Source organism: Caenorhabditis remanei, chromosome X (assembly GCF_010183535.1).
Source record: "Caenorhabditis remanei strain PX506 chromosome X, whole genome shotgun sequence".
Taxonomy (NCBI): domain Eukaryota; kingdom Metazoa; phylum Nematoda; class Chromadorea; order Rhabditida; family Rhabditidae; genus Caenorhabditis; species Caenorhabditis remanei.
In genome coordinates, this window is record NC_071333.1 from 16,812,134 (window position 1) to 16,834,309 (window position 22,176).

Consider the following 22,176-nt stretch of genomic DNA (forward strand, 5'->3'; position numbering starts at 1 on the left):
TGTAAACCGGAGAATATGGAGATTAAAAAATGGAGATTCCACTCCGACAACAAAAACAACAATAAATCAGTTGACGTGGTTTCCTCCTTTTTTCAATTTCAACAATTTCAACGTCTCAGGATCACGTTTATTTGTTAATTTGACCTCCGTTTTGTTTTGTTTGAATTGGATTGGACTGAGATGAGTGGGCACCCCGGGTCTACATGAAGGGCTCTCAGAATAAATGGACAAAGCAAAACAAGAAAAAAGAAAATGGGGGAATGACTTTTCTTTGGTGTCTTTGAAGGTTGATAAGTTTGATGTCCCGTTTTATGAATACGCATGCACCTACACCTTTGTTATCTTAAATAGTTTTATGGGTTTCTGAAGAATTCAGGTGATAGAGGGCAAATTTTTCGCAATAGAAGTGTTTACAAAAAAATTGAGTGTGATCTACTTGACAACTCACTTGGCACATCAATTTGGCTCATTCCAGGTAAATCAGGAAAAAACTTTGAAAATGAGGAAGGCGGTGAATTTTTCGAGTGATTTTATATATGCAGTTTTATGTAGTTAGGAAAAATAAATAAGTTCCCACGTTTTTAATGTCCTACAGTATCCCCAAATGTCATAGAACTATACGCTTTCAGTTTTGGGTGTGGGAAAATGACCTCTGCCTCACCTTCTTCAGATTCTACCGGCTTGGCACCAAGCGACAACGCTTTCGGTCTACTCAGCTTGAAAACACGACGCTTCATTATCTCCTCCGAAATATTATCTTCAGTCATTTTTCAGTGGATTAGGCTAGACCAGGAAGAGAAATATGAAAAGTGAATGAAATATTTTGTCTATTTTGTCTATTCAACGTGGTCTAAAAATGGAGGTCGCTATGGAAGGCACGAGACTGTGAAGACTTAATGGGTAGCAACCGGTGAAAATTTCGATATTCTACATAACAACATGGAAAAGAGAAGAATAGCTAAACACATGATGAATTCGAAGTCCAGACTAGAAAAAAATGTATATGTGTCCACAGGCCTTGTACAGGGTGGTCCATAATTACCGTTTTTGAATTGCGCAAGAAATAGATTGAAACTTACTAAGGAATGTCATGGAGTTAGTTTGTAGTAACAGGACGTGACCTATATCATTGGAAGGTGAGAAAACGATGATTCCAAATATATATTCAGTTATTGCCCCCCCCCCCTGGTATTCGAGAAAAACAAGGTTGTAGTTTAAAAAAATAGAAAATTATCATTTTTAACACTTGCAAATTGGAACAAAAAACTGTTTAAAAAAAATTTCGCGTCTCAGAATGGTAATCATTTGTGATTTTTCCAAACTTTGATTTGGTTTTTCTCGAATACCAGACCTCGAAGGCAAAATCTGAATATGTATTTGAAAGCAGCGTTTTTTCAGCTTTCCAATGATGTAGGTCACGTTTCATGATTTCAGACTGACTGCCTTCCCTAGTTAGAACTATTATTATTTCTACTATTTTTTTTGTAAACTCACGCCTCTCCGGTTGCGGGCAGAATTTTGGTGGCGGAATCTTCTTCTTTGAGCCAAACATGAGACGAGCCACTGTTTTCTTTCGGATACAGACAACCTGGAAACATAAATTTTTGAGATATCAAGTCTATTCTTAGAAAATAATTCGAAGTGAGTAGAGTTTTTATGGCAAAACCCATGAAATGGATTTAATCGGTACACTTAAAAGGAGATATTTCTACAGAACTCCGAATTGCTGGTACATAAAAAGTTTGAGGAATTTAATTTTATGCTTAAACTAAAAATTGTGTTCGAAATAATATCTTTTTCTTTTTGACAATAAAAACTGAAAAGTCGAGAAAACAGTGAAAATATTGAAAGCGGTTTGATACTTTCATGATAATAAAAGGCACGGATATAAAACGGAATCATCCTCGTTTTCTTTGTTTTTTGTAACATGAATTCACAATATATCTGTTTCTTATGGAAAAATAAAGAAAAAGCAAAAATTTAATAACTCTTGAGAACTGTGAGAAAATTAAATCTAGCGACGTCATTTCCCTAACGCTTAGCAAACAATAGACTCACAAAGTACCAAAAAATTTTGAAGAAGTTTCAAGGATCATATTAACCATTTATAGATAGCTTACCATTTCGTCAAACACGACAGAAGAAGATTCGTATGTAGAATTCGGGAAAAGTATAGTGGAATGCAATGTCAGACATGGCTGCTCTTGAAATGGTAACCAAGCGAAGGCACTTTACAAGTGACATACGCCTAGCAACATGTAGTGGAAACTTTCACATGTAGAAATTGTGCTAGACATTCTAAAATGTGTAACAGAAAGGAAAAAATGACAGAATGGAAAAAAGTTCTGAAATGAATGTGTTTGCGCAGATATTTGCAGACTTGCAAAATATCGGCCCTGCCCGACCGATAAAGACATTTGCCGGCTTGTACCGACCTGGTCGGCCTGAACTCAAATTAAAAATAATCAGAAATCGTATGTACACGTTTATCTATATTTAAAAGTATAGTCAAAAATTCGAATTTTCGCCAAAAAATCAAATGTTCAAATTTTTGTACTGTGATCAGGGCCGAATTCTCAAATCTGCCCGGCCGGGCCCATCCCGTTTAAAATCTGGATATCTGAAATGAGCTGAAAATGATCGAAATGACTGAATTCCGTTTTTACGAAATAACACATATAGTATGCACTACTCACACCGAAAGAATTTGTTCAATGTGTTTCCCTACATATTTTTTAAAACTTTTTGTTTTTTATAGTCATCCTGGGGAATATATGACTTTTTCATTATTATATATCCTTTTTGTCCAGGATTATTTGCTCTTTTCCCTCCACGCTTCCTTATTTCAGATGAGTGCACCAAGATTTGAAATGAGCCACAAGTGGTTTGAAAAGAAAGAAAGAGTGTCAAATTCTTCTAATGGATAACAAACAGTTAGTTGATGATGGGTGTGAAAATCCCTCCTTTTTCTCCACTCGCGATGACACTTCTCAAATATCAGAATCTTTTCCGGAAAACTTCAATTTGAATATACTAAATCCTGAATCCTTATTTTCCTGACTATGCAATCTACCCAAATTTCTTCTACTACTCCGCTGGTACCAAGTGAGGTTATTCTTCCTCCACAGCCACCTCAGAACATCCCGCCAGAGTTCAAAAATACACTGTCATCGCGGATCAATCTCTTCGAAGGCTTCGATCAGTCATTCTCTGAACTTCCTAATCCGTATCAACCGGTTATTCCTCTGATGGGTGCAAGTTCATACTACGGTATTTTTTCGTAATACAAAAGTTTCCAAATATATTTATATTCGGCAGGTTCCACCGGTCATAGTAATCATCGGTCTTATGAACACAGTCATGGACAGACAGGCAACAATGAAACAATCCATTTGAGATCACAACAACAGAAACGGAAACCAAGAGTACTATTCACACAGCATCAGGTTTTTTTTTCGTTTGATCATCACACATGCCCATAAATATTCATCAGTGTCCTTGAATTTTCTCATTTTCTCATTTTCTTAAGGTAAACGAATTGGAAGAACGATTCAAAAAGCAACGCTATGTCACGGCTAGTGAACGCGAAGAATTGGCTCAATGTCTTGGTCTGACGGCCACACAAGTATGCATGAATAGCGAATTCCAACTTAACATAATTTTTCGATTCTAGGTGAAAATATGGTTTCAAAATCGGCGATACAAATGTAAAAGATTGGCTCAAGACCGCACTTTACAATTGACTCAAATTCCGTTCAACCCCGTAAGTGTTTCATTCGTGACTAAAATTTATTTAATACTTCATGAGGTTTTGTAGATCATGTCTGATGAAGTGTAAAAAGCACATATATATATAAATATAATTTGACCACACACAGCTGATAAGAATATTTTAATTTCAGATGTTTGCCTCTGCGTTTCCGTTTGGTATCAACAGTTTTGGAAGTGTCCCTTCAACTACAGGATCATAACTCTACTCTAAGAAATTTGATATGTTTATACTTATTCACATCCAGAAAATCAATTTGTATACAAAACCGTCTATCAGTAGAATATGAATCCAATAAAAATTGCATTACTTCCTCTTCCTCTTGTACAAATTTTCTTGAAAGTTTTTCAAATTTTCATACAACCGGATGGTAAGGTTATTCGACTTGTGACTGTCTACCGGCCGTCGGATGCTAGTGTTTGCACCTGTCCAACTTCTTCTTGAAACACTTTTTTGACTTTAGAATGCGTTGAAGTACACTTGAACTTCTAGAACGTTTTTGTTCCGTTGATGGCGAATTAGCAGCGTTAACAAGGGCAACGAGGGAGAAAGTAAACTGAATATGGGGGTTGACCGTCATTAAATCTAACTTTGTTTTTTTTTGGTTGAAATTCGAAATAACGTGACTTGATTAACTGTTCTCTCCTCAAATCAGAAAACCGATTTGTAATGGAGGATTAACTTTAAATTTTCGAGTAGGTCAAAAGTTACTAGAGCGTTACATGTCAAGAGGAACAGTTGTTTGTAAGAGTGATTGCATATTTCCAAAAGTTCATATGTTCAAAGTTTTGTTAGAGATTGAAATTTATTGAATTCACTGTAGTTTCTAATATTCGAAAAAAGAAAATCGAAAGGTTGCTTCGTTTTCTATCTCTATATTTTTGCAATAATTGAAAACAATATTAAATTTTCGAATCATGAACTGTTCTTTCTTTCTTACATAGTTTTCTCTCACAACTTTTATTATTTTTCAATGTTTTATTATATTCGTCTTCAAAAAACAGACATATTGGTTTTTTGTATGTACATATAGCATACAAAAATTGGTCACTCTAACACAACTTGGTTTACGATTATTACCCATTCCCAAATCTATGTTTGTTTTTTTTGTCAACCGTCATGAAAAAAGGCGGGAACACAACAATAAAATCGTTATTCACAAAAGTAGAGACGGTTAAAAAGGCGTGCGTTTATTTTGGTCCTTATCGTCTGGCAAATGTTAACAAGCATTTAATGTCCTATAATCTAGGAAAAAGGCGGAATTATGGGAGTTGTTCTTTTTACATCCTTACTGTCATCACGTTTCCCAACCCACTTCTTATCTATTACATTTTCGGGAAAGTCTCCTCAGCCCCACCCAGATGACATATAGGTATAATGACTACGATTTTTTTTATCTGCTTTGTTTCATACTTGCTCCACCCAATTGTGTTTTTCTTGTATATCACATCATTCGTTTCTACATTTTTGATAACTTTTTTTTCAGAATTCCAAAATGCAAAATCTCCCATTTGGAGCGTTCGTAGTCTCCGGATGTGTGATAGTATACGTAATATTTTTGGGATTCGCCAGTTATTCACCAACTTTTGTTCCTGAAAATACTTATGGTGTCTACCAAGCAATCGTTGGTAAACTTCCAAAGATGTACCAGCAATCTGAGACTAAAGAAAACATTTCTGGTGATACTGATACTAGTACCGAGTTAGAACCGTGGGATAGGTGTGTACTCCCAAAATACGACGTTTGGGACGATCAAATTATACCGGTATGTGTTTTGTTGTTATTTATTGTTCACTGTTGTTGTTTTCCAGTATGTCAACCCGGATAGGAACCCAATTAAAGACTGTGACACATCTTTCAAACCATTCACGGTACTGAAAAATTCTTCTTGGAGCATAGTGAACAAAAACAAGAACCTTGAATGCAAAGCTAGGTAAGTGTATAAGTTGTATGTCATTCAACTGATTTGATTATTGTCAGATGTCATTCACGTAAAAGTGATAGAGCTAACAAAATTGGAAACTGGAGTTTCACACCTGGCCCTGTTGATTGTGAATTCCTGGAAGCTGTCTGTTCGGAAGACAAAAAAGAAGTTTACGGGTACCTGCATTCTCAAATCATCCCAAAGTGAGAAATTAGTCGTTGAACGTTTTTCATTAAATGTTCAAAGTTTTATGATGACGTTAAAAGGGATTAATAGTTTAGGCCGCCGATCGAAAAACCAAATATTAACACGACTGGTTTGATGCAATTTGACGTTTTTGTAATCCTGCTGGATTCATTATCGTATTCACAAGGGAAAAGGTAAGACACAGTGAAAGGTCATGACATTTCAAAGGGCAATGAGTTATAGACACACTTGAAGTATATAAGCATTGCAGATCACTTCCAAGAACACTATCATATTTCACTAATCACATGGATGGTGTCATATTTCCTTATATGAACAAAATCGGGGAGAATAGCAGACCTAACGGTGTTCCAATTTGGTTTGGTAAGAAATATCCGTTTTCGTATGACCTGAAATTCTGGGTTTAAGGAAAGTCATTGGAAAAAGTAGACCGAAGCTTATTTGATGAAAAATTGATACCACCTGATTGGTCGCACAAATACTTTTGTAACACTTTCAAGGACAATGAAACATCGCTTTTCAGTGAGTTCCATGATTATGGATACCGAGTTAGTTAGATTTTTCGTTTTTATATACTAAATTATAGCTATTTTAGACACTTTTGGCGGAAGATTGGGCGGAAGGCACAATGAATTGGCCTAATTGTGTTGGTTTTGATAAACCACCGATCGACCATTTTATGAGGTTGTAAAAGTGAAAAATTAACAAAAGACCAAATAATTGATAGATTACAGACCATTTCAAAATGCGTATGAAAGAAGAAATCAAGGAGCAGCTATTACACAAAAACACTTGAAAGGAGGGAAGTTGTGTAGGCAAACACATAATACGTTATTGGATTACATGGGCCAATTTACTGATGCCTACCCAGGTATTATATTGATAATATCTAAATCAATTCAATTTTTTCTTTATCAGACCAAAAGAAATTCGGATGGATGTGGGCAATTGACTTGGGTCATAACTCTGAAAATGGGTTCACACATGCAGACAAAGATTTTCATAATTATTTGATCAAGCATAGAAAACAGGTAATTCATTTTTTCTTCTTTTTTTTGTTGGTTTCTCATTGAATTGCATCCTTCCAGCTCGAAAACTCCTTCGTATTTATACTCGGTGACCATGGATTACGGTTCGGTGATGTCAGAAACACTTTTATTGGAGCACTCGATGTGAATAACCCGTTTACTGGAGTGTCGATCCCTAGAATCTTGAGAAGGACAACAGATATTTTGAGTATCATGTCAGAGAACGCGAAGAATATTCAGAGTCACTTTGATACGAGAGCAACCATTTTGGATATTATGAAGGTATGTGTCGTTTTATAAATATTGTGTAATACAGTACCGCTCAAAAGGTTGTCAAATTTGGCTGTTTTTAGTGGAAAATTACCAAATCTAAAAGTATTGTTCAGTGTCACCTAATTGTTCGACGATTTTTATTTTGTATGGGTTGGACAGAGCCGAAATAGCGCACATTTTTTGTAATTGACCATTTTCTGTAATACACTGTCTTGAAAGTTACAGGTTGTCAAAGTGAAAGCTACAAAATTTCGGTAATACTGAAAATAGTCGATTTCAGGTAGAAATAACTTTGATGGCCTGTAACTTTCATGGTAATGTTTCTACAAAAAATGGTCAACGACAAAAGTTATGTGCTATTTTTTCTCTGGTCAATCCATGCAAAAAAAATTTGTCAGACAATCAGGTGGCACCGAAATACACTGTCAAAGTTGGTCATTTTCCACTAAAAACGGTCAAAGTTGATAACCTTCAGAGCGGTACAGTAGACTTACTTCGGTTTCACTATACGTTTGTTACGCTCTTTGCTGAATATTCACCGTCATTATCTTTTGTTTAAATTGTATAGTAAGCTCTGAAGCGTCATCATTCTCATGTCGAATTGACACATTCTGATTGGAATGTTCAAAGGTTGATGAGTACCTAAAAATCTATTAAAAGATATGTTTTACAAATTTCTTCCTTTTCTTATCAGAAACAAATGGTATAAAAATTTATTGTAATGCAATTTTGAACATTTTCAGTATCAATCTGCTCGGAGTTTTGCTGAAACTGAACCTTATCAAATTCCTGGAGAAAAAGGACATTCTTACATCCGCAAACAACCGAGCACGCCAAGAAACTGTCGAACTATGCCAGTTCCATTGGAGTACTGTATTTGTCAGTTCAACAAAACTAAGATTGCAACGTGAGTTTTTCATAAAGCACGCTATTGTTTCCTGTTGTTTACTAGACAACACAACTTTATCTTATCAGAAACACCGCAAACGCCGAAGCGATAGGCAAGGCGTTAGCACTTGCGGTTAACGCTCAAATAGAAGATGGAAACTTTGCTGATAAATGTATCAAAATGGAATGGGAAAAGGTGTGTGAAAATAGGATTAAAATGCAACAATTTAATTTATGATTCCTTTTTTTTTCAGACAATATCATTATTAGAGTACGAGCACAAATTCCGCGGAGCCACTTTGTATAGGGTAACTGCAGAAATGAAAGAACCAAGCAAAGCACAATTCAGGGTAAGAGAATACAAGTCAAACTTTGAATGTGATAAGAACTCTATATTCTGCCAATTCATCGTACTCTATTTTTAGGCCAGCGTGAAAATTGTTGACGGGAATATCAAAGTATTAGGAATGGTAGAGAGGAGCAACAAGTACGGTAAAACAGCTGACTGCATTAAATCAGAGCATCATCGACCGTATTGTTATTGTAAAAATCAGAAGTATTAGGACAAACAATCAATATTTGTAAAGAAAATGACATTTCCAAGACAACAAGCCCACTGGTACAACTTTACTGAAAACATTTCAAAATTTTTCAAAATTGCTTATATTTGTTTTAAAATCCATGAATACAGGTTTATGTTTAAATAAAGATATGTTACAGCCGGCTTATACTGTTACAGTAATTGAATATAAAAACCTTTTGAAATGGATATTTGAATATGCCCAACAAAAGTTTCACAAAAAATTGATAGTTTCAGTTTTCTGATTCAAATTCTGATGAACTTTTTGTTTTCCAATCAAGGTTATACTAGTTTCTTCCACCGGAAATTAAAAAGTTCCCTTTAATATTAGAAAATAACACAGAAGACCAATAATACTCACACAGAGCGTCAGTTCATAACATGACAGTAAGTTTTCTACTTTGGGTCAATGTCTCTCACATTATCGCATTAGTTGGATTCTATTCATCCATGATTGCTGGATGCACTCTGATATTTCTTAATCTTTTTTTGTATCAACAGTTTTTGGTGCTTACAAATACCTCATTGTGATTTTCACAAGTCTTGGAATCATTTTTGCTTCATTAGAAGTGATTTTCTATCCGGTAAGGGAAAAAACATTACTTAGCTTAAGATAAGATGTTCCAGAATATGCACTCGTATAATTCAGCCACAATATATTTCACATTGAACAAACCGTTCAATTTAAGTAAAGAAATACTGACAATTTCCTTAGATTTGTGTTTTTCTCGATCATTTTTAATTTAATTTCTTCAAACGTTTACAGTTGTTTACACAGGATTCTATTCAGCTACAATCTGTCTTATTGCTATACAATTTCTCTACAGATACTGGGCGGTTTTCGAGTGAGAAAAGATCACCTCAAAAATATGATTAATTAATGTTAATTGCAGTGTGCATAAACTCCGATTCTTTCAAGGGTGCTATGTATTATTATGGGTTCTCTATGTTTTGTGTTTTGGAGCACTGTGGCCTGTCGGCGCTTATAACTTTGTGAGAACAGACAGCATCGCTAAAGATTATTTCCGACAAGAGATGTTATTGAGGTATAATGCAAACATGGAAACTTTACCTTCGCTTGCCATGGTAGCATTCAATCCAGTCAATGGGAAAATCAGATGGGGGAATTTGATGACGATTGTAAACATGTCATTTATAATGAGTATACAGTATGGAATAATGATATATTGCGGATGGTCGATGTATTCGAAAATGGAACTGAAACTTCAAAGTTTTTCAGTCTCCACTAAAATTCATCATAGGCAACTATTCAAAACACTGCTACTTTAGGTAATTCAATTACCGTAATTTACAAATCATCAAATATTTCAAATCGAATTTCAGATTGCAACACCAACAATATTTTTATTTGTGCCACTCTCGTTTATAATCTACCTCCCATTTTTTAACATGGAATTGAGTATAACTACTGGTGTTCTTCTGTCCGGGTTCAGCTTATATCCAGCGGTTGATTCCATTGTGGTGATGTACATAGTAGCTGAATACAGGCAACGACTGAAAAGTAGGAACTTATAAATGTTATAGTGGTAATAATCATACATTAGTTTTCACAGAAGTTTTTGTTGCGTTTTTCAAAAGAACTGGTTTATCTGGAGCAAATCGAGTGAACTATGAGACGACGACAACCAGGACTTCGTGATATACTATTAAAATTACTGGACAACAATGTTGACAGTTTCCTGGTACCGCATCAAGACCATTTTTTTATCCCATGAATTAATCGATTTTTTCCATCCCATGAAAAACGGATGAAAGTGAAGATTTTTTCCGTATCGCAACACGTTCAAGCTGGAAATTGATGCACGGTTTTGTTTCAAGTTTCCCTTTTCAAACACGTTTATTTAATGTACTGTCCGAATATGTTTTCTTCAAAAATTATCAGTAAAATAAATAGGATGAAATTCTAAGCCGAGACCAGTAATGCGAATGTTTTCTTGTAAAAAGAGGAATTTCGAGAAATCTTCTGCATTCATTAGACCTCTATTTGTCGAAGTAGCAGATCGATTTAGTGGAAGATCTCCAACTGTTTCCGGGGCAGCAGCAGGTGTATGAAGATATTCTTGTTGTAAACGATATAGATTTGGGAATTTCTCTCTGCTGGTTGATCGCTCCCAGTAGTCGGCCGGATTCGCTTCCGAGTCACTGGCTTCATTAAACCATATCTGAACCTCCTGGAAATAGGTTTATTTCAAATCATGAGAAAAATGAGAGTATTTACTAACCGCACGAATTATTTCATGTTGAGTACGCTTTGTTCCCTGTGGAGTTTCAGATCTTTTTTCTCTCATAAAACGGTGGAATGGATTATCTCGTAAGCGTCTCACACTGTCATTTGGCTGTGTTTCTTCTTGCAGTTTACCTTCCGCAGCGGACTTCATCAGTTTGTCAATTAGATGTTCTTTCCATTTTTCTTCAGCAAAATCACCCTGAAACAATGGAAATATAAATATTAGTGTTGATCAAGTACATACCTTGAAACGGACATCAAGGAGCATTCCCATTTGCAAAAATTCATTCTCATTATACACCTCCAACTCTTCAACCAAAATTTTAGTAAACACTGTGCAAAAATCTCTGAGCTTGTTGATGTTTTCAAATTCTCGAATAAGTACTTTGCACAAAGGTATGATTGCAGAACTAGTCATGCCGATTCTGCCATATTCAACAAAACGTGTTGCATCTTCTATCGGTTTTAAAACATCGAGAACATCTTGAGCTGTTGTCCAATCCTCTCGAGTGAATTTAGGCCAGTCTTCATATGTCGTCGTCGTTAGTGAGTCAACTTCTTGTTGAACCATCAGTATACCTTTGAATAAATCGTGACATTCATTCCAGCGGTGTCTCTGTATATTCATAAAAATTTATAACAAATACTTGCACCATATGAAACTCACCACGTAATTTTTAAAATAAGACATTGATAATTCAATGTTTCGATATTCTCTTTCGGCTTTTACAGATTTGTTGAAAATGCTTCTAAATTTCAGTAGTTTGTCCAAAGTTGACTGGAATGATTTCTCTGCTCCACTTTTCACAGCGAACTCCAATTTACGTGCAATACAATTAAAACTAGGTTTTCCGAATAGTCTTGCAGCACATTCTACATTCAAACTTCCGTCTTTCACGATAAAATCGATTTTTCTCTTGATTTTGTATTCCTTCACAAGTTCCTCAAGTTTTTCGTAAAGATACTCTCCAGTGTCATTTTTAGGCTTGATTTCCACAACACCGATCACACGAATCAATACGCCAGACTGCATTTTTAAACGAGCAATAATTCCCACGTATTGATAGTCATTGGAGGGGTCAATCCATCGGTCAAAACTAAGTGAAATAGAAGAGGCTTCCTCGAGTTCACCCACAATCTTCATCTTATACTCTTCATACAACGTTGGCAATTCATATTTTTTGAACTCATTCTCGTTCTTGTATTCGAGTTTGGGGAGAGCCACAGAGCAAAAATTTCTCCAAACTGGATTATCAACAAAACTAATCGGTAGTCCTGCCCCTGCGATCAACTGCATTATTGAGCGATAAATCTCAGTGTTTTTCGCGTAGTCTGGAGTATCGGCTTGAACATCATGTGGATTCCAAACGGGTTCTACAACTTGAATCAATTCTCTGGGCTTTTTCTCGACTGGTTGATAATTATCCGGCTCTGGCTCTCTTCCATTTATCTGCAATAGCAATTTATAAAATGTGAAACTGGAGTCCAAATCGTACTTCATGCCAAACGTTTACATGATGCTTCTTAAAGTGGTAATTATAGATAGTAGTGCAAGAATCCTTTTGTCGATTGAATACATGCTGGCATATGGCGCAGATGTTAGTTCCGTTGGGAAAATAGATGAGGTATTTTGTATATTTTCCCATTTTTCGATATGATGTTTTTCTGGGGACCGGAGATCTTTGTACTCTGAAAAATAAATACTTAACAGTCGTGGTTAGGTGAATTTCAAAAAACGATTGGAAAAACAACACGAAAAAGACGAATAAAGACAGAGAAAATCGATTTTCTGTCAAAGGCTAATGAAACAATTAGCAGGTGATAACTATGACAATTTTTCGGAAATTCATAAAGAACTGCCTCATAAAATTGTTTTACGAAAAAAAAATTGTCCATTCGTTATTAGATAGGGGCTTTTTATGTAATGTGTTATGGTGTTATGAAAAATGGTGTTATGCGAGAGAAAAACAACGACACTCCAGTCATGTCCCACTACGCCCGTTGTTTAGCGGCGTCTTGATTTTTTGAATCCTTTTTTCTGCAAATCCTAGGCTACATTCTGCAACTCTATATATCAAAATATGTTGAGAAAAAAATTAGCAATCTTTTGAGTCTACATTTACGTTTGAAAGATATCAGAATCTCGAGAATTTTGCGAGACAAAAAACGAGTGTGATTCCTAGGCCACGGCCTTGTGTCGATTTACGGCACCCGCATTCTTTATTGTGAACAAGCTAAATGGCTCGATTTTCTTGTGGTTTTCAGTTAAAAGTGATTGAAAAGGAGAAAGAAAAATAACACATCATGAAAAAAATAAAATTTTCAGATTATTCAGATGTTTCATTAAAAATGTTGTCAGCGAAATGAGAAAGTTGGGAAAAAAAAAGGAATCCGGATTTCTCCAGATAAACATATAAGTAAATCAAGAGACTGGACAGGTGTAGAGAAGTAATTTTAAAATACATTCAGGTGAATCCAGTAAATCAGAAAATTCTAATTGAACGAAATGGATGTCATGGAATTTTTCACGGTGACAATATGTCTGAATTGATCTGGTCCATGTGATATTAAATAACCTATGCTAAAGATGTCTGTACGTTAAGAAATGGCTTTGGACCACTGGTGCATAGCAATATTGAGTTCCAGCAATGCGGGGTTGTCTAAAGAAAGTCAATGCGCCCAGGAAATCATATTGCAGTACAAAACGAATTCCAGATTTATTCCGAAAATGCATTTTATCCATTAAAAAAATTACAATAGTATTTTTCTGGAACTCATGCAACAGCTAAACAGCTCGTACACACATATCAATAATTCTTGACTACTCTATGAGCTTTGACAATGTTCTGATTCAGTGAGATTTTGCCAGAACATTCCTCCACTGCCGGAAGCTCAACCAAAAACTACTTGTGGAGCAGCGTCAAGAGAAAACTGCGTGAAACCCTGACAATAGTATTGACGCTTCGAGAACAGTGAGTTGTTGAGGAATTTTTTTGAAAACGTGAATCATTTCAGGAGAATTACCCACGACATGATTTAAACGAGTGTTCAATAGATATCTGAGCAACTGAGAAGTTTTTAACAAAGTTTCGTGGTCGGCATTATTCTTTCAAATTGACATATTATTATTATGTTGAACTGTGGTGTGAACTTTCTGAAATGGACTCAATAAATCTAGAAACTTCTAAAATTTAAATCTTCTGGACGCTCAGATACTGCCTTAACAACAAAAACATGATGACATCAATGCAGATCGCGGCTGCGGAATATTGGAGGCTGCTTGTGAAGATGTTCCCAACTAATCAGCAACTTCCACGATGTTTAGACTCGCGTTTGATAAAATAAAACTGATTATTCTACTTTTCATAGTAACTGAACTAAAAATGAATTTTTATTCAAAAGTAACTGTTGACCAGAAAATAAATAAATTCTGACTATTTTTTTGCTAGTTTTTTATTGAAACCATGACATTGCTGATTAAGCAGCTGCGATTTGAAACAATGCGTTTGGAAGATAATGATTCCAATTAGTTGCATTTATATAATCATTGACAAACTGTTGAAAAAGCGTTTTTCACAATCACTCAACGTTGCGTCGGAGTCAGATGATGATGACGAATCTGGAGGACGTAATTTTCGATGGAGAATCCTACTGAGGTAAAGCAAAATTATACTGAAACTCAAGCTTGATCCATTTGCAGCTTTTGCAGTGTCACTTTGTACAATTTGCACCTGAAATAGGTTTCACAAAAGTTTTATGTCTCGAGCAAGCATCTGAATTGAGAAATTTTGTCTGAGATAAATAACTTAAAGTACGAAAAACGAGTTTTTCAAATTTCTCAGTTCTTCTTATCTCACAATTTATATTTGGAACATTGAAAATCGCTAGTATCTTTCTGATATCTTAGCTGTACACCACTGTAATATCATAACTCTTCGAATTCATTGTAGTCCGCTAAATTTAGAGCATGTTACATGTCGTCCCTTACATAGAAATATTTTGGCGACTACAGTCTACCGATCTTTGAAGTACGCCCACTCCATGAAGACAGTGATCCAATGATTTATTCCATATTTTTTAAAAGATGGAATAATTTCATAGACCCCTTAATTATCATATATGCTGAGCAAACATTTTGTTCGAGAAGCGCAAAATGTTCACAAGATCAAAACTGTAATATGCAAACAATCGAAAAATGAGGCCTAGTATTTTAGGTATTGACCGAAAGGTGGAAAATGGGACTAAATGTCTGTTTTTGTGTTTCTAACTGTTTGCAGTGCATACTTAAATGTGTAGAGTAGAACTGTTATCAAGATGACACCAGTGCATAATTTATGGCTTGGTTTAGTTCTTAGTTTTAGTTTCAGACAGATTAAGGGTCTGCAGAGAACTTTTTTGTAGAAAAAAGAACAACAGAACTCAATTTTACTTACTGTATTCTTCATGAAAATTTCAATTCCAGTAAATTGAAATAAGTAGAACAGCTAAAGACTGAAAACATTAATTAGCTCGCACGTTAGAATCACAACACCTGCCTATCAGTAAAACCTTATTTTTCAACGTTCACATACGCATAGCTTGTTTACTGAACTTTTCTCTTCTTATCAATTGAACAATAGTGTTTAGTGCTTCAAAATGGTTTCCGCCTCAGTTCCTTATTGAATTCAATTATGCTTATTTTAACTTTCTTAACGGCTTTAATTTTTGAAATTCATTTTCTAACGTTTACATTCGCATAGCTTTACTGATTTTCTGAACTTTTCTTGTCTTATCAAAAGAACAAAAGTGCTTTGGGCTTAAATATGATTTCGGCCTTATTTCATAAAGTTACGCCTATTTCAACTTTCTTAGCGGCTACAATTTTTCAAATACGAATATCATAGTTCTTTTTCTTTTCCACATTGTTGAGTATTTTCACTAATAATTGTTTTCAGTTTGCCGAATCTACCATGTTAGCTCGAATCAAAACAGGTCCATGGAGAGGAATTGTAGTCATAGGATGCTTTGTGACATACATGATGATTCTATGCTTTACAATTATGGCTCCAGGACTATCACCTCAAGATTATTTTGGAGTGTATCAACCGGTTTTTGGTAACATTCCTGATAATGTCGACCTCAGTTATTGGGATCAATGTGATCTACCGAATTTCGATGTGTACGACGATGAAATTATTACTGTGAGTTATTATAATCAGTCAAAAAATCAAAAAGAAATGATTTTAGATGATTGATCCAAATGCAAACCCTTCTTGGAACTGTAACAAAAATTTCAAACAGCTTACATATCTCAAAGGTGGAGCGTGGGGATTAGTTAATAAGCAACCAAACGTCACATGCAGAGCAAGGTTGGGTAGTCTTGTTTTATAAAAATAAATTTGTTTTCCAGGTGCCATTGGAGAAAATCAGACTATCAAAACATTATTGGAAACTGGAGTGAATCTCCTGGTCGTATGAATTGTGAAGTTGTAGAAGCCACGTGTGAACGGAATAAAACAAATTTTTATGGATATTTACACACTCAAATTCTACCCACGTATCTTTTTTTCGAATGTTTTTTAATTAAAACTCCAATAGCTTTCAGCCCGCCAAGACCTCCAAAAGTTGAAACTAAAAACTTGACACAATATGATGTTACAGTAATTCTCCTGGATTCCTTGTCCTATACTCAAGCTAGACGGTAACTTTATTCGATCAGTGCTTGAATTACCACCCGGTAATGTTTCAGGTCTCTACCACGCACAATATCATACATGTCGAATCACATGGATGCCGTCATATTTCCGTTTATCAACAAAGTTGGTGATAACAGCCGACCGAACGGAATGGCTCTGTGGTTTGGTTTGTGAAACAACTCTTAAAATTAAAAACATTTGTTTCTTAGGTAAGCTAATGGAAAAACTGGACCGGTCAATTTTTGAAGAGAAGACAGTGATGGGGGATTGGACAAATGAGTACATGTGTAATGTCTTCAAAGATAACGAAACGTCTATGTTTCAAGAATTCCAGAATTATGGATACAAGGTTAACTGATTCATAACCTATTCTGTTATTATTTAAAGTTTCAGACGTTTCTAGCAGAAGATTGGGCAAAAGGTACATTGAACTACCCAAACTGCAAAGGTTTTGATAAGCCTCCAATCGATCATTTCATGAGGTATTTGATAACACAAAGTTCGAAAGATTATCACTTTTCTGCAGACCGTTTCAAATTGCACTTGAAGGACGAAATACTGCGTTATGGGTTACAAAACAACATCTGAGTGCAAAAACAATGTGCCGGGAACACCATCACACGCTGTTGGAGTACTTGGGACAATTTTATGACGCTTACCCGGATCAAAAAAAGTTTAGCTGGCTTTGGCCGTCAGTGCTGGGGCATGACACAGAAAATGGGTTTTCTCATTCGGATAATGACTTTTATAATTTTTTGGTCCAGCATAGAAAACAGGTTAGTTTTTTTTTTACTTGTTTAGGTTTCAACTGAAACAATTTCAGCTGGAAAACTCATTCGTTTTATTCATGGGTGATCATGGACTCCGATTCGGAAGTTTTAGAAAGACAAGTGTTGGATCACTTGATGTGAATAACCCATTCCTAGCAATGTCTGTTCCAAAAGCATTGAGAAATACTACTAAACTTCTAGATTTTATGAAAGCGAATGCAATGAATTTGCAAACTCACTTTGACACAAGAGCAACTATTCTGGATATTTTAAAAGTATAGAATGATTTGAACTTACATATTCTAATATTTGATATTCCAGTACCAATCAGCCAGCAACTTCACTGACACAGAGGTTCACCAAATCCCTGGTGAGAAGGGAAACTCATTCTTCAGGAAACAACCAGACACACCCCGGAGCTGTAAAACTTTGCCGATTCCTTTACAATATTGTATTTGTCAATTTTCAAAAGTTAATGCTCTGACGTAAGTTGCTATTCGCTCGTGTAGTTTTATCACTATTTGTTTAGGAATTCGACAGTTGCAATTTCAATTGGAGAAAAAATTAGTGCTGATATAAATGAGCAGATAACAGAAGGTAACTTTACCGAAAAATGCATAAAGATGGAATTTGGAAAGGTAGGTCATCTACATATTTCAACAACTAACATGATGTTGCTGTTCCAGGTTGTCTCATTATTAGAGTACACTGAGAAAAACAACGAGTCGACTATATACACAGTGGAGATAGAAATGAGACCACCTAGCAATGCGAGGTACAAGGTAAGTGTCTCTGATATCACGAAACCAAGAATTCACAAAAGTTATTCAGACAAACGTCAAAATTCTAAGAACCGGTGAAATAAAAATTCTCGGAATGATAGAACGGAGTGACAGATATGGCAAAACAGCTGACTGCATCAAATCGGAACACCATCGGCCGTATTGTTACTGTAAAAATAATATAGTTCAGAAAAGAACTACAAAGAAAGCATAAATATTCATGTTATAGGTTTTTTTGAAAAATGGTTTTAGCGGGTTTTCATGGTCTATTTATTTATTTACTATATTTAATAACCTATATTTAATATTCTATTTAATAACTTGTTTCACTTTTTGTTGCAATGAAATGTTTTTTCTTATTGTAATTGCTCATTGACTTCTTGCCATCGGCCACACTGAACTAATGATGTTTCCATGTTGTTGTTTGTTCACCCATCGCTATATTGACGAATTTCTATTGTGATATTAAAGATTCTCCTCTTTTTAACATTTTATCTTCAAAAACCACTCTCTATCACGTTTTTCAGCTATGAAAATGTACAAAACAAGCAATATCCACAACATCTTGTGATGGATGTGTTCACATGGCCTAGAAAACCGCAAGGCGACGGCCGCGCACTTTTCTCTCCTTCTCCCGGTCCACGAGGTGGCGTGACATCGGTTTGCACTCTTCTCTTGCGCTTAACTTTTGTTTTCTCCCGCATTCTTTTTCACTTTGTCCGCGTTTCTTTTGACCCTTCCATTGATACCCGCTAATTTTCTTATAATTTTCAGGAATTTCTCTTCAAATCAATCTTCAAATGACTTCCAAATGGCTCGCTACATCATTCCGTCTGTGACCATATCGTAAAGGGATTTTTTGGTATAAATTCAAAATTTAACAATTGCAGAGCAATATATGGAGTGTACAAATCATATTGGCCGGACAAAAACGACAAAAAAAAGATTCTATCTGTGGAAGACGCTGTCAAGTTACTCAATGTCAATGCAAACACATCGGAGGCCCTCCGCTACATACAACACACAGAGAGTACGTACACGGACCGTCTAACCACCGATTATTGATTTTCGTGTGTTCTTGCAGGCAAAGAATTTTTGAAAACTTTGAATCCAGCAGCAGTCGCACTTCTAGCAAGATCTGGGTCAGAATTATGCATGAAAATTCCTATAAAATCGTGTGTGGACCAGAAGTTAGACGTTTCGGAAGCACTAAGCAAGGTAGTTTTTATTTTTAGCAAGGTTTTCTCGATTAGTAATGAATGCAAATTTTAGTTCAATCTTGGAGACAAGTGGAATAGCAGTATAGAATGGATAAACCGAGTTGCGTGTCCAGAAGAGGATCTTTCATGCTCAGATGAATGGCTTGTAAGGTTACCCAGTCAAATTGAACGGTTACGGAGGATGCTGCAGTTACTATTTTTGACAACAGAAGTGAGATTTTCTAAGAAATATTTTTAACGAAAAGATTGAACTACAAAAAGAACACAATTGCCCGCAGTAAAAACCGGTTTCTTCAGTTTTTGTACATATGGTTTCTAGAATGATTCAACTTCAAAAAAGAAATTATGACTATAGAAAAATGAAGCCGAATATTTTTCAAAAAATTCAACTTTTTCAGAAAACCTTCGACGTGTCTGCAATCGATGTGGATGTGATCCCTTTTCTGTTCAATGTCTATGCAGAATTCTATCGTTCCAACGTTGACATCGCCGTCCTTGCCATGAAAATCCTCTCGAATATTGTCGGCGCCGATGAAAAGTACGCAAAGTCAATGCTCGATTCGGAGTGGCTACCACTGATAAGCACGATGGTGATGAATGGGAAAAGTTTGATGGAACGACTGTTATCACATAAAGTGAGTGTTTTTTGATTTGGTGTTGTTATCAGAAAACCTTTGACTAGTCACGTCGACATAAAATATACAAAATATACTTTCAGGTATGCCAGAATGCGTTGAGCTCCTTGAAATCTATTGACTATCGATTACCATCAGATGTTTATGAGATGCATCTACCAGATGAAGAACCAGAGGTTTGTTTTCTAGAAATTGAGTTTTTTCGATTCAAAAAGTAACTTCTGACGTCATTTCCCTCTAATTATGAGTCAAGGGGACACGGACGCTCATCCATCAAAAACAGAGATATTACACTGTTAGTCTGCAGCCAAGTCACGTGCAAGTACATAGTGCTTGTGATGTTTGCCGAGCAAAAGTTGATCTTAGCTTTGTGATGTTGGTGACAACGTGAGCAAGCAGGCATGGCATATATTGATTCAGAAAAATATTGAAATGAAAAGACTACTTTTATTTCCAGTTCGACATCGTGCTGATTCATGGACTACGTGGAAGTGTTGCTTATACTTGGCGTCAGAAGGATTCAGATGAGAATCTGCTCTCAACGTGTTGGCCAAAGGACTGGCTTCCTCTGGATATCAAAAGACCCTTTCGAATAATTGGCCTGGAATATCCTTCATATATTTTCCATTTCACAGGAACTCAGCAGAGTTTGCAGGTAGTCGCTTCAAACTTATCGTAAATTTTTAATCTTTCTGTGTTTCAGAGTAGATCAGAACGTTTCAAAGAGCAACTTGAAATCGCTGGAATTGGAAAGCGACCCGTTTTGTTTATCTGTCACTCAATGGGTGGTCTGCTGGCTAAAAAACTTCTTGTCGACTCACCGAATCTTTTGAAAAATACAATTGGAGTACTGTTCATTGCAACTCCACACAAAGGAAGTCCTGTTGCAAACTGGGGATATTCAGTGTTTCAACCAACTGAAGATGTTGTGATGCTCAGTGAGAGTAATGCAACAAATAAGAAAGTAAAACATGAAAACGCGGGACTTGTCAATGAATTATTATGTTTCAGCTGAACGATGACTTCTCTGCAGTAAGTAAGGATATTCCAGTGATAGTGAGTATGGTGGAGACATTGGAGTCAAATATTATCGGTGAGTGTTTAGATAATAGATGCTAGAAATATGTAGATGCGAGATGCGTTTCTGGAGGTGTGCGGTCAGCGATACATTTTGGAGACAGTATTCTCACAGTACTCTAGAAATTTTGGTTTGATAAAAGAAATGGAAACCAATAAGCATAGCATGCTCTATCTAATGAAGGTTATGGAGTCAGTTTGGTGTTATGGGGCGTGACCAGTTTCGTTGGAAAGCTGAAAAACGCTGATGCCAAGTATATATTCAGTTTTTGTTCTCGAGACCTGGTATTCTAAAAAATCGAAGCTTTGTAACGATATAGATCACGTGCCACATCTCCAAACTCCATGACCTTTCCTAGTTAGACCTGACTTGCTTAAACATTTTGAGTGCGTTGAACTGTTCAGTGTTGATCATAAAATTTTGAGTAACTGACTGATGAAAATTCAACTTTAAAATCCAAAAAACCTGTCCTCCTCTCAAAACTCCTCATTTTCCAGCTAACGCCAAAAGCATCGTGGTGCCCAACAAGTCAGCTGTGTTCGAACAAGGCGCTGTTTATCATATCGCTGATGTCCACCTGAATTTGTGCAAACCAACACGTGACAGTGCTTCATACGGCGTCATCATCAATTTCCTGTTAGATTGTTTCCGAGAACACGACAAACATCCAAAAGCATAACTTGTAGATTTTATTTTCTAAAAATTGTACATACTGTGAAACCTTTCCGCTGTATATTACTTTATAAGTTGTGAACATTCGTTTTTTCTCACTTCTCCTCCTATCAAAGAGCCAACAAACTGAGTTTATTTTCTTACGGTTTTCCCTCCTTTTTCGATTCTATGTGTTCCATTAACCTATCATGTTTTAGGCAAGAATTTCTTCTTCATCTGATTTTTCTCCCCTGTTTCTTCCCTGCTATGTCATGTTTCCGCATAAATACCTGGTTTTACCCCTTTTCTCGCGTTTTAAGAAGGATTCCGCCGAACAAACAAACAAACAAACATTATTGAACCATATCATTCACAAAAATGAATGAATGCATCTTCTCTCCTATCTTTTCAATTTGAACCTTTACTTTTGTCCCTCCGAACAAAAAAA

At 35.9% G+C, this 22,176-nt stretch overlaps 4 protein-coding genes across 4 annotated transcripts; 3 read left to right on the top strand and 1 right to left on the bottom strand.

Annotated features, from left to right (window-relative positions):
- Positions 1-3,062: 3,062 nt before the first annotated feature.
- Positions 3,063-8,652, top strand: GCK72_025381 (uncharacterized protein; the record flags this gene model as incomplete). Its single annotated transcript, XM_053736316.1, has 17 exons — positions 3,063-3,270; positions 3,319-3,446; positions 3,530-3,625; positions 3,674-3,763; positions 5,256-5,534; positions 5,581-5,702; positions 5,750-5,896; positions 6,151-6,263; positions 6,309-6,448; positions 6,496-6,584; positions 6,635-6,771; positions 6,819-6,931; positions 6,989-7,210; positions 7,945-8,108; positions 8,177-8,285; positions 8,344-8,439; positions 8,515-8,652. 17 exons carry the CDS (start codon positions 3,063-3,065, stop codon positions 8,650-8,652), a joined length of 2,391 nt encoding a protein of 796 aa, XP_053579882.1.
- Positions 8,653-10,558: 1,906 nt separating this feature from the next.
- GCK72_025382 (uncharacterized protein) lies at positions 10,559-12,563 on the bottom strand (the record flags this gene model as incomplete). The annotated part of the gene is made up of 5 exons (XM_003103567.2): positions 10,559-10,861; positions 10,913-11,116; positions 11,162-11,533; positions 11,585-12,367; positions 12,414-12,563. 5 exons carry the CDS (start codon positions 12,561-12,563, stop codon positions 10,559-10,561), a joined length of 1,812 nt encoding a protein of 603 aa, XP_003103615.2.
- Positions 12,564-15,866: 3,303 nt separating this feature from the next.
- On the top strand, positions 15,867-18,358 carry GCK72_025383 (uncharacterized protein; the record flags this gene model as incomplete). The annotated part of the gene is made up of 12 exons (XM_053736317.1): positions 15,867-16,097; positions 16,144-16,265; positions 16,502-16,597; positions 16,646-16,758; positions 16,802-16,941; positions 16,986-17,074; positions 17,119-17,368; positions 17,416-17,637; positions 17,684-17,847; positions 17,892-18,000; positions 18,049-18,144; positions 18,194-18,358. 12 exons carry the CDS (start codon positions 15,867-15,869, stop codon positions 18,356-18,358), a joined length of 1,797 nt encoding a protein of 598 aa, XP_053579883.1.
- Positions 18,359-18,955: 597 nt separating this feature from the next.
- Positions 18,956-21,756, top strand: GCK72_025384 (uncharacterized protein; the record flags this gene model as incomplete). Its single annotated transcript, XM_053736318.1, has 10 exons — positions 18,956-18,990; positions 19,035-19,174; positions 19,229-19,362; positions 19,417-19,509; positions 19,763-19,999; positions 20,083-20,175; positions 20,457-20,654; positions 20,703-20,963; positions 21,011-21,092; positions 21,575-21,756. The coding sequence occupies 10 exons, from the start codon at positions 18,956-18,958 to the stop codon at positions 21,754-21,756; spliced, it is 1,455 nt and encodes a 484-aa protein (XP_053579884.1).
- Positions 21,757-22,176: the final 420 nt, after the last annotated feature.